At 44.1% G+C, this 14546-nt stretch overlaps 1 protein-coding gene across 2 annotated transcripts in view; it reads right to left on the bottom strand.

Annotated features, from left to right (window-relative positions):
• The window catches only part of ECPAS (Ecm29 proteasome adaptor and scaffold), a 709962-nt gene that overhangs the window by 633935 nt on the left and 61481 nt on the right, over positions 1-14546 (bottom strand). For both annotated transcript variants that reach the window (XM_078676653.1, XM_078676652.1), the window contains exons 4-6: positions 7495-7613; positions 6240-6389; positions 1025-1196 (exon numbers count right to left, since the gene is read on the bottom strand). In XM_078676653.1, coding sequence (XP_078532779.1) covers positions 1025-1196; positions 6240-6389; positions 7495-7613 — 441 coding nt within the window. The remainder of the gene's footprint in view (positions 1-1024; positions 1197-6239; positions 6390-7494; positions 7614-14546) is intronic.

Genomic DNA, 14546 nt, shown 5'->3' with positions numbered 1-14546 from the left:
TAAGTTCCTGTAAAACAGGCACTGCAGGTCATTTTCGAGAGTGGACTGACATGATGTACCACACAGAATTTTGAGAAATTTTTATAAGCGTATGCTAAAGTGGTCCAGAAAATTAGGTCAAATTGAGAAGTTTTCATGTACATTACTTAACTGGACTTTAAGCTGATTAGGTACAAGGTGGAAGGGTTATGCTTATATTCGCACAAGGAGTGTGGGGGATAGGATTGCCACTTTTCCAAGAGAAACATACCAGCCATCTGTTCGCATTTTAAGATTCTGCAAAGGCCCAGATATGATCCTTAACTAGAACTTTATATGAAATAGTCTGTATTATAACATGGCCTTTCTGTTGGTTTACTTTATCAGTCAGCGCCAATGGTCATTACGTCATCTGTAGAACACTTTTAAAAGAGTTTTTTCTTAAATGTATTGTTTAAAGTATGTACTAATAAAGAGCTTTAGATGATTTTTCTAATATTTTTACCGAAATTGGCATGAAAATACCAGTCAAGATGGTATAAAAGAGGCAGGTGGCAACCCGAGCGGGGGTGCTAAAATTCTGGCATACTACATTTATTCAGAGTAGATTTCTTTTCTTTGTTTCAGGAGCTCATGTACCAGGAAAAAATCCCACTAATACAAAGTTAGATGGTGCTTACAGTAGAAGAAATTTAAAAACAGGACATCAGTCACAAGTCTGTTGTAGTTTCAAATTACCTAAAAATCACTATTCATTAGCTTTCCTTTGCATTGATAAGCATATTAAGTTTTGGAAACTCTTACAAACCCTTCACAATTATCCAAACCATTAGACCGTAATGGGGTTACAGAACTAACATTTCCGTTCACAAAGTGTTAGTTAGGAAATGCACAAGTCTTACTTACACAAGACTTTATATTCCTTTAAGAAACGGACAAGTTAACAAACATAAAGGAAAAGCATTTTTAAAGCATGCACTTTATATTATTATATTAACTTGTAATGTGCTATAGAGTCATGTAGGGTTCAAGGGGGGGGCATTACCTGTTCCAGCTCTTCAGCAGTCCATGGACTTTCGCCAATAACTCGTTTTGCAGCTTGGAAACTCAAACCAGGAGGTGGCTGGGGGATTCCTAATCCTGCAGTCGCGCTCGATTGTGGGGAACCTTGTGTTGGCTGTGTATTCTGTCGATTGTGACTTTCAGGTAGGACAAATCTAAAACACAAAATAAAATTATAAATTCTTAGTTAATTAATGGATTGCCAAATACTCATTGATTCCCAAGGATAGAACCCCTGCTTCCACAATCTCCGCATTTAGACATTTCGATACATATACAACACTTTAACGTGTTGTTTCCTAAGAAAGCAGAATCAGTGTTAGACATTCCCTTTTCAACAATAAAAGTGATGATATTGGGGCAGATGAATTGTGGCTTCCTGTTAATTAATTTCCCAAAAAATACACTTTTGGCAAAAATCCCCAAAACTGGCAAGTAAAAGTTGTGAAAATAACAAGGAGTACTGACTGCAAATGCAATCAACGGAAGCCATGCATTTCTTAATTATTCACCTTTTCTTGATACCAAAGAGCACCAGTCTGTATTTAACTTCATGAGACACAAATAAAGTGATCTCCTACACTTTCCGAAAGCTCAAAGCTCTTCTGCATCATCTAAAGGTCTAAACTTCGGAAATCCAAAAAATTAGAAAAATAATTAGTACGCTTTGCTAAAAAACAGTATTGCCTTAGCCCACAGCCAGCTAGAGGTGCACACAACAGGACAACTGAAAGAAAATGCTCATCTCAGACTGTATTCTGGAGAAGCAATACATGATGAGATGCTTTCATCAACTTGACCTGAAAAATTCCAGAGCCCCTACAACAGATACCCACGACAAACCAAACCACTTAAAAAAACAATTTAAAAGGAGCGCAGCCATGTTTCAATTGTAGGACAGAGAATGTGCATCAGCGATCATGACTCAATTGCAGTCTTATCTCTTCATTATGGGAATCTTCATCGGAGTAAAACATTGAACAGACTCACCCAAGGGCAGGACTGTCAAGCACTTTTAAAGAGAGACAATCTCTTCTTAATAAATATACCTACATTTGCATCGGTCAGTCTACAGCTTACCTGAACTGACTGCCAACTGTTTTTAGTCATATATAATTAAGACGCTCCCAGCATAGAGTCAAACTGCTCATCCATCACGACCCCTCCGCAATGGCGGAGGAGCGTCGCCCCGCTGCCTCAGAGCCAGCAGCAAAAAAAACCAAAAATATTTCAATGTTTTGTTTTATTTTTAAGCCGCTGGCTCGGACAGCGTTTACAGGGAGGGGCGGGCCGAGGCATGGGAGGGGAGGAGTAGTGCTAGGTGCACTCACTAAGTGCTCATGTGTGTTTTGCCGGCCGTTTCAGCCAGGTGATATCAATTCATTTTTGTGAAATTGCCCCATCCTGAGCAAAACCAAATATTTATTTCATTTTAAAAGCTAGGACTGTTTGATTTCAATCAAGAGTAGAATGATGATTCTCACGATGGAGAACTAGGATTACAAGAAACATTTCCTTCATCACGGATCTACAGCAATACAAGAACACTGGTCTGATAGTGAAAGCTCAGGCCCATAAGATGCAGCAGTTAGTGAGAAGACTCATTTGAGATGGGATCAGGTTTTTTCAGTCAAAAAACTACTTTTCAGGGCATGATCAACTTGGATTTCTCACCCCTAGTCCGAATCAAAACATTCAGTAAAGGTGCAACATGACCTCCAGGAAGCTACGCTGCAAATCATGGAATAGGAACATTGTTCAGCATGGCTGTAGCGCTAGCTTGTCTCCACCTGGAATGAACCTTTGGTCTCCATGGGAGGGACTTCTTCATCTCATTACTAATGCTTTCAAAATTCACGCACGCAAAAGGCCTTGCGTGAGTATATGAACACTGAATTCTGCAGCATTTTAAAACACTCCTTTAAACTATCCTACTCCCCCATTTAAATGTTATGTTCGGTCTACTTCTTCTTCTATGCCCATCTATTTGTACTACTGGAAGCAAGATTGTCTAAAGCTTGGATTGGAAATAAATTCAAGTTCAGGCAGTTTCCAAGAGGGGATGGTAAAGCACGGTGAGGCTGCACCATAACACCTCAAGGCGGGAGGAAAGTGTGTACTCCACAGGGTGGAAGGGTGCACCGAAGATCAGGTGGCATACTGAGATGGGGGTCAGGGCTTGTCCAAGGAAGGAAGGGATGCAGAGACTGAAAGAGTGGAAGTGTTGCAGCAGTGGGGACAGAGCACTAGAGAGACATGAAGGCAAGAACTGTAGGGGTAAGGTATGGTATCAGACGATCGAAAAGGACACAAAGGTCTAAAGAGTGGAGATGGATGCGAAGGCAGCACAAAGCTCCAAATTCAGAAAGGTGACTGAGTGGGAAAGCTTTAAAAATCGTGACTAGTTTGATTATATTGATCACTATTAAATCAAACACCCGAAAGGAGGAAGAACAGGTGATAAAGTAACATCTAGTTGGGCATTTCAGGCAAAATGCATGCAATTATTAATTGGTTCTTTTTTCTAATTATGCGTCACAGTTCTGTATGCATTGGTCAACAGCCACAAAAATTAAACATAACAGAGATGCTTATTTATACAAATTCATTCAATATACCCTCTTCCTAAAGTCTAACTTAGAACAACACCGCAAGTCAAGCACCGTGCTTGGGAGTTGACTGAAGAAGGGAGTTTTTTGTTAAATTACTTTTTTGGCCAGTTCCAGAATAGTTGCAGAATAGCCCAATTACGGTGTGATATCTCCCCATCAGTAGATGCATGAGAAAGGGAGCTATTAAATTCAGCCATGAAAAATCATGGATGTCAGTTGTAATTGTTTATGGTTGATGAGATTCGTCGGATGCAATAATGTGAAAGTTCTAGGTGGAGGTACGCTTTACTGCGTCTGGGCTAAGGGCATTCTCGCTCAATGGGCATTTGCAATAGGTGGTGAAATTGTTTAAAATTGATTATATCATCAACTGTTCTTTAAGAGACTCTGGGTGTTTGTTGATATATAAAAAAAGAAGTTAAAAGAACAGCTCTGGCAGAGTCTGCACCTAATTCACACACATTCTAATCTTACAATAAGAAACAACATAGAGCATAAGAGAGTTTTCCAAATTTGGGATTGCGAGGTGTCATGAGGTGCCTATATCTACATAGAGAGGATATCTATATTAGTGTTATGGTACAGTCAGTCATTCTGCTCAGCAGAAGTTTCCTGAGTATAAAGCAGTCTTATAATCTGTTAAACTCCACACCTTAGAACCTGGCAGTCAAAACATCGCCGACCTAGGGAACTCGCAGTAACGAATAGAGATTACGTGATCTACTGCCAGAAAATAGGGGCTACTTGCAAAGAAGAATACAATTCGTATATTTTGTGATCCGTGCAACCCAATAATTACAACACCACAGACCTCTACCTGTTTCCAAAGGACATCAAGGACTCCAAGCACACAACAGCCAATCAACAGTGTACAAACGGTCTTCACTGATGTCCAGTACTATGCAGTAAACCCAAAGCACGTTTCTACAGCTAATTCGTCCTTAAAATAACCTCCAGCGTCAGCTGAGGAATTCTCAGCAATCCATTGAATATAATCCTTAGCTTTAAATCGACTTAAGGGAGAATCCCGCCCCCCCTCACTTTTGCTATCCAGTAACTTCCAGCACCATTCACTCCTCCAACGTCACCAGAAATAAACCTATAATGGACAAATAAAAAAAATCCCCTTTGTAACCATATTTTAGTAAAAATTAAAGTACACTTTGGAACAGAATCACAAAAAAGGTTTTGAAATGTCGGAGCTGAGATGTATCCCTATCCAGGGGTATGAAAACAATCTCTATGCACAGAGAAAGGTAGTAAAACACCTGTGCATTTGCACCTTTAAGCTCAGAAATCTCTATAATCTAGATCGCACCCACAAACTGTGTGGACAGGGAAGCCAACTGAATTCAGGCATCACTGAACTGGCAACACCAACACATTAAACTACATCAGCCACAGACGACGACACCTCCTGCAGTATTTAATCTTTGATAACACCACACGAAAATGGAGCCAGCCACAGAGCTGGAGCAACAGCTAGACGGAATCCCAGAAACAGGTGAACCTACTGGATATTGCCACACACAACGTTGTGAATTGGTGAAGCTTGGTAGAAGCTCCTGAAACTGCACTCTGCCTTGGCTGCAGAATTGTTGGGGAGCCACAACGATGGTAGACTCAATGCACAGTGAAGAAAATAAAAGTGTAGTTCAGGGAATAAAGTGGGAGGATTTATTGGGAGGATACCAGTGAGAACTTTTCAAACTGAATTTTGCTGGAGTCTGGGTCAACCAGGCACTATGCAGAGAAAAATGCAAACACAGTTCCACCCTCATGCACCTAAGTACTGATAAAACATCTAATTGCATAAATGTAAAAAAGAGTAGTAAAACAAGTATAAAGTACAAAAAATGAACTTGACAGAGAATACATGCACACAAGCACAGGCAGTCAAGCCATACATACAAATCGCAAGACAACCACAAAGTGAGATTTAGAAGCTGGGTGGCCAGGGTGACAGACATCCACATCGAACAGCTACCCTCGAGTATGCACCAAACCAAAGAATGCATGCATAAAGTACAGCAGGCAGAAAAACGTGCAGAGGAAGGCGAAAACCCAGGAGTAGTCAAACATAAGACGGCAAGCCTAGATTCATTAACAGGTATGCATGCTCCAGCATCCACAGGCAAACCAAAGGGGTGGACTTCTATATGCATTTGACGGCTGGCAAGACCATGTGTAAACACTATTTAGTATACAGACAGTGAAATGGGATTATAAAATATAACTCTCTTCGATATTTACAGCTTCATTGCAAGAGATTTAGACTTATTATACATTAGGCAACATATTCAGTCACCATTTTCTACATTGCTGCAAGAATTCAGGAACAACTTTCTCCAATTTCACTGCAAGTCACAGGTGCAAGAAATCCATCCATAGAGAGTATTTAATTGCAGGTCAAAAAATATATACACAACAAGTTTAGATGATGGAAAATCCTAAATTATTTCCCATAAACAAAGCTTTAAAAAGGCTTAAACTGCAAACATCACACGCCTCCTCTAAGAGACAACTAGTGCACAAAGCATCTTGACATCTATGCAGAATCTTGTAGAACATTTTACTTCCACTTACCCATAAGGCATTAGGAGAACATCCAACATAAAATCCAACAGTAGCTGCACAGTCTTTGGTTTCTCCGCAAGGTTAAAAGGGGCGCCAACCTTGGACGGTTCAGCCGGATATTTCATATGAAAAAGGGTGGGTATGAGAAGATGCATGAGACTGTGGAGAAACAAGTGCAATTATTGCAACATTGACAACAAGAGTAAGCAACCCAAATAGATATGCTCATCTTCAAGAGGCAACAAAAAACTTGTTTGAGCAAGGTGACAATATAGATCAACAAAATGCAAGACAAAATGATCCTCTGCTAGAGTATGTTCTTTTATTTGTCTTTCTTGCTTATATTGATCTATATTATTACATTGCTCAAACACAAGTTGTTTGTTGCCTCTCGGTAGGACTTTGACTATATGTTGGCTTGTCGTACCAGGTGGGCAACTGTTTTGCTATTTACATACAGTGATTACATCAGTTAGTGCAGCACCAAATTCCCTGGCTGCCAACATCTGTTCATAGTACATTAACTAGGCTGTGTTACTATGCTATCTAAGAAAGTCGCTCTAATAACATCCTCTTGCATGTGTCTTTTCGCCCCTACTTTCTCCCTTTATCACTGTTTTTCAGTCTTCCACTTTCTTTCCCTTTGTGTTTGTTTCTCTCTTTTGTTCTGAGGGAAAATCGGAGGTAAATAGAAGTGCTGGTTCCCAAAAATTAGTGCCAGTGGGCCCCACATGCTGCCGCCAGCTCCAATTAAGCACTGGCCACAAATCACATCAACTTTGGCCAAGATATAAAGAGGAGAACTTGGTCTTGCTGCTAAGCAGCACATATTGTTATTTTGAGGACATTTTGTTAACTTAAACCAAGATTTCATGAATGTGGTTGTCATCATCGAATATAAAGCAGGTATACCAAGTAAAAAAAGCCATATTAGAAAGATGAAACTACAAGCATAATACCACTAGCACTATTACAAGACTGGAAACAAAGCATTCCAAAACATCCAGACATGCAGCTGGTTGCCTGCGCTTTACACTTAACATTTCCGATAAGCGATCACCATGATAGTACACCACTTTAGTTTTGCAATGTATATCAAGTAGTGCAAGATGACTACAGGTAAACGCACAACACTGTCTGATGCTCTTGACATGAGCAACTTTAGTCAAACCTTCATTATATTAAAAGGTGTGTGACAATCTCAGGCCAAAGGGCTCCATCTATGATGTCACTCCGCTTATCAAGGTATTTCAGTGTAACATACCTATCTTGCTGTGGTTGAGGCCTGCCTTCCATTGCAGTCAGGAGAGTTGGAGCCAGTTCACATTGTTTTTCCACTGGTAAACGGGGGTAGCCCATCTTTATGTAAATTATCGTAAAATTCTAAAAGTAAAAAGATAAAATCAGTAAAATCAACTTTAATAACGGTAGATCACGTTTATTTCACTCCAAGTGTAACACTACACAAATTATATGAACAGTCTTCATTACATTTTTATTAATAATAATCAAAAAGAAAGTCATTAAAAAGCATTAGGTGAGACTAGACATCAGCTTCCTAGAAATCATGGTGCAGAGGGGTAAAGGAGGCAGTCTTTCTACCTCAGGTGACGGGCAGATTGGGAGGTTTTACTCCAACTTGCCAGCGCAGAAATCCCACTAGACCCTTGCAAACGATTTAAACAAGCATTTTCAATGCAATGGTTTCGCCTTTGGGAAAGTTAGAGCTAATGGCAATGTAAATGACAATGCCATCTATTTTGCTATTCTCAAAACAAACACATAAATTCAAAAATTGACATTTACAATGCCAATAGCTCTAAATTTTCCAAAGGCGAAACCCTTGCATTGAAAATGCAATAGGTCTCGCCTTTGATTAAGTTAAAGCCATTTGCTTTGCTAATGGTATTGTATAGCAAAGCAAATGGCTTTAACTTAATGAACGGCGAGACCTATTGCATTATTGTTTTTTTTTCTTTCTAGACTGGGCCAGGGGAAGCAACACAAAGATGGGGGGACAGCAATACGGAAAGGCAGTGGGAAGCAAAAACGATGGCACGTAAAGCAACATAGAATTCCAGGTTCGCGGAAGGAACACCGAAGGCGGGTAGGGCAGAAGCAGCATGGGGGGTGTGGGAATATGAATAGCAACACGGGGGCAAGAGCGGCAGCCAGACAACACAGGGGGCAAGAGCGGCAGCCAGACAACACAGGGGGCAAGAGCGGGGGGCAACACAACACAGGGGGCAACACAACACAGGGGGCAACAACACAGGGGGCAAGAGCGAGAGCAACACAACACAGGGGGCAAGAGCGGGGCAACACAACACAGGGGGGCAACACAGGGGGCAACACAACACAGGGGGCAACACAACACAGGGGGCAACACAACACAGGGGGCAACACAACACAGGGGGCAACACAACACAGGGGGCAACACAACACAGGGGGCAACACAACACAGGGGGCAACACAACACAGGGGGCAAGAGCGGGAGCAACACAGGGGGCAAGAGCGGGAGCACAGGGGGCAAGAGCGGGAGTAACACAGGGGGCAAGAGCGGGAGCAACACAGGGGGCAAGAGCGGGAGCAACACAGGGGGCAAGAGCGGGAGCAACACAGGGGGCAAGAGCGGGAGCACAGGGGGCAAGAGCGGGAGTAACACAGGGGGCAAGAGCGGGAGCAACACAGGGGGCAAGAGCGGGAGCAACACAGGGGGCAAGAGCGGGAGCAACACAGGGGGCAAGAGCGGGAGCAAAAAAGATCAACAGTACTGTTTATGACATTCAATGAGTTGCATAAATCCTACTCCAGAATGATTAGAAGGCGAGACAGTCCTCAAACCCTATACCAGTGACTGTGCCCCTGGCTGCATTGTTTAATTAAAGGAACACTTCCAAAAGTACCTTATTCTGAAATTGTCCTGATGCAGGCCTGTGAATGTCAAATACAAGGCGAAACTAGTGCAAGTCACCAATGCCGCTAAGATAGGGTTTGGAAAATTGCTTATTGGCCTACTGTGTAGAATACCAAGGGATTTACCACAATTCTGTGGATATTCTGAAGGGTATGGGACAAGCAGTACTCGTGGTAATTATTTGTACGGCACTTGCTGACTATGCTGATTCTATATTTTATTTTTTAAGTATACTTACATTAAGTCTTCGAAATGTATCAAATGAAAGCGCTTCCAAGTTTTTTTTTAATATAAGAAATAGATGGACTGAGCAAAAATTCCTGTGCTTACAACAAAGGTCCAAAAGGTGGCATTACATTAGCTAAATACTGCAGTGCAGTTACCATTGTGCCACCATTTTTGTCAAGCCAAACTAACAGGTGGTAATCTTGTGGTACAAATTATTTTTGAAACTTCTATAACCAGTTTGTGCTGAGTGTCCGCAACATGAAATCAGGCCAAAACATAGTCCCTCTCTCCTTCGTATTTTTCTATAATTATTGCACGAGAACAATTCATACAAGCATCAAAACTGGAAGTTAATGAAATAAATATATAAAATAAGAAACATCAGCCTCAACCACAGATGATAGGACTCCTAGGACACCACAGGTCTTTGCACCAGGGGGATGCTAACTCTGGTATGTCTCTCTTGCGAGGACATGAATGACAGAGTTGACAGCCGGCGAAGCAGTTCAAGGCGGGCGCTGCAGGCACCTGCCCCGTGGGGCACCAGACCCCCACCCCCTCCCTCGGCGGCCTTGACGTCACAGAAGGCTTCCTCTCTTAGTCATGGCTAATTGAAAACAAATCCACTTCCTTCCATTTAATCAATAAGACTTTGAGGGCTGCAGCCACAATCCTGACAGCTCCTCTGTACCAGCCCTTGGACGGGGAGGAGCTGACGTCCACAGCAACGACAGGGCGGCCAATCAAAGCCGAGACGAGCGACCCTGTGAGACTGCGAGGAGCAGAGGAGAGATGGAGTGGAGCTGGGGGTCTGCAAACTTCACAGCTTAAGTGCACAACCAAACTCACCCCCCGAGACCAGGGGCAAAGGGACTGACGCCCGAGCACCCTTCAAGGGCATACCGTGCCAGTGATGGGCCACATCCAAGGAGAGATGAAGACACACGGGAAACTCACGCACAGGCTGTCCGGGGGGACAGCAAACCCAGGAGGACTGAGCCCTCCGGCGAGCAGGCCCCTCAGGGAGCAGTCACCAGGAGTGACGCTCCCTCCAGGAGTCAGCGCCTGCTCGTGAGTCCGCTGCAGTCAATGCGCTACCTGCAGCCCAGGAGGCCGCAGCACGGCCTTGCAATGCAGGGTCTGGCCGCAGCACCACATGTGGAGCTCAGTCCCTGGCATCTGTGCCCCGCCCCGAGCAGCATCGAGACCCACTCGCCCATGTATGGCCGATTGCAGGGGATGGGGGCCCTCGACGAGCCCCCAGCGCAGCGAGGCCGGTACTGGGCCAGCTCGGAGCCCGGGGCGCGGCGCACAATGGCCGCATTTGTCACCCTTCAGCGGGAGAGGACAATGTCTGCCGAGGAGGGAGGGAGGGCCCCGGCAGAACTCTCCGCCGCTTCCAAGCACGGGCCCGTGAAAGGAAACAAAACCAGCGCAGCGGGCGTCCTTTCTTGCTCCTCGCGCCGACCAGGCCCCATCCCGGCTTAATGGATAGCAGCGTGCCTCGGACCCCTGTCAGGAAAGAAGGGCCCGTGAGTACACCAAGAGTCTACCAAGACATGTTTAGCACGAGCAGCGGGAGGAGGGGCACATGTGTACACGAAGGAGGATGTGGTTTCAGATTTATGTTTTGCGAGGGAGGGCTATATCGCAGTCCGGAGAGGGGGCTTGCAAAAGAGCAGAGTCTGTCATGTGGTTTCCGGGGAGATGTAAAGGTGCGGGGAGAGTATGAGGTTATGTTAACATAAAAATAATAAAACTGGGCACTGTGGTAGGCATCGCGGCGCCCAAGCACATTCAATAAATAAACAAGAAACCACGCATCGGAAACATTTAAAAACGAGTCAGGTCCCGGGCCGGCCAGCCAATCACAGCGCGGCCAGGGGAATGACGTCACGGGGGCGCGGCCCATGACAAAGGGGCGGGACTTAAAAAAAGACTGAGAAACGCCCCCGAATCGCGTTTTCACGAGAAAGGGTGATTGACAGCCTCCGTCTCCCAATGGCTAGCCTCCATTTATGGAGCTAGCCAATGGGAGACAGAGGCGGAACCAAAGCCCATATGTAGGATCATGAGATTTTGCCGTGGGCGGAGCAACTGCTACGCAGTTGCAACGCCCAGGGCGCAACCTAAAAATAAAATAAAAAAATGTAAATGGACCGGTTCCTGGCCTGTTCTGGCATCCAGCTTCCAGTCCAGTGCTCCAAGATTGTTTTTCTAGCCCTTAAACTAAACTGGCCATCATGGGAAGTGTTAAGAAAATTAGATTTCTTTGGTCATAGTTTTGACATATGAGCCTGCATGGTAGAAGAACAATCTGGTGCCTAGATGAGGGACCCAATGTGAAAACAGGCAGGTGCCCCCACACAATCCATTTCTCATTCAAGTTTCCAAAAATGTCTCCCAGGTTTGTTGGTTTGTTTTCAGGGGCGCTTTATATACCACAGATGACTTAATTTGAAGGAAAAGTATTCAAATTTCCAGGTTGCATTGTGGGAACTTTCTTATCGTTGGCAGCGCCTATTTTAACAGATGAACTGTGGGAAAGCTAAAAAGGTAGGAAGGACTTCTGTTAATTCTTGTGGATTTCATAACTTTTTCCTCTAAGAAAATATGAGGAAATTATGTGGTTTTACCCTAAGTTTGAGGTTTGTAGGGCATTCTCAGTAAGAAAAATAGTGGTCTGCGCAATCCTCACTACTCTGGACTTTCAAACGTGCCTGCTGTTCAAAAATGCCTAGACTGGTTAGGTTATTTTACGTGTCGGCCAACCCCAAGCCCAAATACTGCAAACACTCAGTCCCAAGAAACAATGTAATGCAAAGCACATTTTGATGGTTCCACTCTGTGTTTTTGGCCATTTCCTGTTCCATGCAATAGTTCCACGCATATAGTTGGGGTATTTTTTGTTTCTATTGCCAGAATTGTAAGAAACAAGGATAGGAGGATATTTGAAATTAAGTATTGAATTGAATTTCATTTTAGACTTCCAAATATAAATCTGTGTGGACTTTCAATCCCCTTAGGTTAGGATTACCTTAAATTCAGAAAGCTACTGATAACGAATAGTTTCTTACCGGTCGGTGTACTTTTGCAACTTGAAGACTTTCTGGATTCACTATGCTGTGCATTATTCCGTGGTCTAGTGGTCGACGTCCCACCATTTGGTGTCCTTCCTGAGACATCGGCACGCTTCCCCCAGAAGCTCCCACCTTTGGGTGCCATCTTCGGATTCCTTTTTTTTTTTCTTGTTTTTGTGTCATGTTTGTTCATCCTTTTCCAATCTTTTCAAGTTCTTCCTTTCTTTAAAGGAACTTCAATTTTGTCTCATAAAAAGTCTGATTGTATACTGTCCTTGCATTCTCTCCTCCTGTCTCATCTTTCTGGCGGAGGTGGGAGGGTTCGCTAGTAAATCCAGAAAGTCTTCAAGCTGCAAAACTAGACCGACAGGTAAGAAACTATTCGTTTTGCAGGGTGAATCTTTCTGGATTCACTATGCTGTGCATAGACTTTGTAGCGGTTTGTTAGGTTTGTGGCGGCTGGGTGGAAGATGAGCGTTGGTTGTTGAATATATGTTGAAGCACTTTTTGTCCTACTTGTGCTTCCTTGTTCATTTGTATATCCACGCAGTAGTGCTTAGTGAACGTGTGCAATGAAGCCCATGTTGCCACCAGGCAGATGTCTTGGATGGGCGTGTTTGCCAGGAAGGCTATTGTTGCTCCCTTTTTCCTGGTAGTGTGGGCTTTTGCCCCTCCTGGTAGTTCTTGACCTGATGGCGTGTGGCAGAATTGTATAGTTTGTGCGATCCATCGTGCAATGGTGCCTTTTGTTACTGGTCTTCCCAGGAAACTGCTTGCGAAGGATAGAAAGAACTGCTTTGTTTTCCTGTGTTCTTTAGTTCCTTCCATGTAATGCATTACAGCCCTTCTAGCGTCCAGAGTGTGCAGTGCTCTCTCCGCGCTTGTGGGTGGTTTCTGAAAGAAACTTGGTATCTGTATTGTTTGGTTCATGTGAAACCTTGACACCACCTTTGTCATAAAGTGTGGGTCGGTTCTTATTACCACCCTGTCATTGTGTATTTGAATGTAGGGTTCCTGTAGCGTCAGTGCTTGTAGCTCCCTTCCCCTGCGTAGCGAGGCGATTTCTACCAGAAAGGCTGTCTTCATTGTGAGCATCTGTAGTGAGGCCTAGTGGATGGGTTCGAAAGGCGCTTTCATAAGCTCTGTTAGAACTATATTAAGGTTCCGTGCCGGCGGCTGCATCCTTTGGGGGGGGGGGGGGCTATCCTTTTAGCCCCTTCTAGGAATGTCTTTACTACTTGGGATGTAAAGAAGCTCTTTCCCATCTCCCCTCTTGTGTAGGCTCCTACTGTTGCTAGGTGTACTCTCAGCGAGGTAGAGCTCGGGTTTGTTTTTAGAAGGTTTGAAATATTTTAGCACAGTTGATTCCTTGGTTATTTTCTTGTGTAGTTTTTCCCTGATGCACCATTGTGTGAATCTTTTCCATTTCGCCACATAGCACCTCCGTGTGGTAGGTCTCCTTGCCTCCCGTTGCACCCGCAGTGTGCTCTCTGGGAGTTTTAGGTGTGCAAACTCTACGTCTTCAGGAGCCAGGCAGCGGATCTCTGGCTCTGGGTGAAGTACCTCCCTGTTTTGCATGGAGAGCAAGTCTTTTCTTTTTTCGAACTTGTATGATGGTGCCTGCGCCATTTCCACTATTTGTGAGAACCAGGACTGCCTGGCCCACTGCGGTGCCACCAGAATCAGTGTTGTGTTGCTGGTTCTGCATTTGCTGAGTACCCTGTGTGTCAGTGGTATCGGGGGAAAAGCGTAGGCAAATGTTTTTGACCAGCTTATCCATAGGGCATTCCTCTGGGATTGTTCCCTTGGTTGCGAAGTATTGGCATTTTGGTGTTTCCTGTGCATTGAGCTCCCACTCGTGGGATGCTGATGTCTGTCTGCTGAGCCTGTCCACCTCCACGTTGTCCTTTCCTGGTAGGTGTATTGCCAGGAGGTCTATTTCTAGTGGGATGGCCCATCTCCATATCTCCTGCGCTAGGTTGGATAGTGCAGCGGATTGTGTTCCTCCCGGTTTGTTGATGTAGAACATCGTTGTTGTTTTGTCGGTTTGTATCAACACTCTCTGCTTGTACAGTTGTTTCTGGAAGGCTT

This window comes from Lissotriton helveticus, chromosome 2_1 (assembly GCF_964261635.1).
Source record: "Lissotriton helveticus chromosome 2_1, aLisHel1.1, whole genome shotgun sequence".
Lineage (NCBI taxonomy): Eukaryota > Metazoa > Chordata > Amphibia > Caudata > Salamandridae > Lissotriton > Lissotriton helveticus.
The sequence above is the reverse complement of the archived record's forward strand: the minus strand, read 5'-3'. Positions and strand labels throughout refer to the sequence as shown.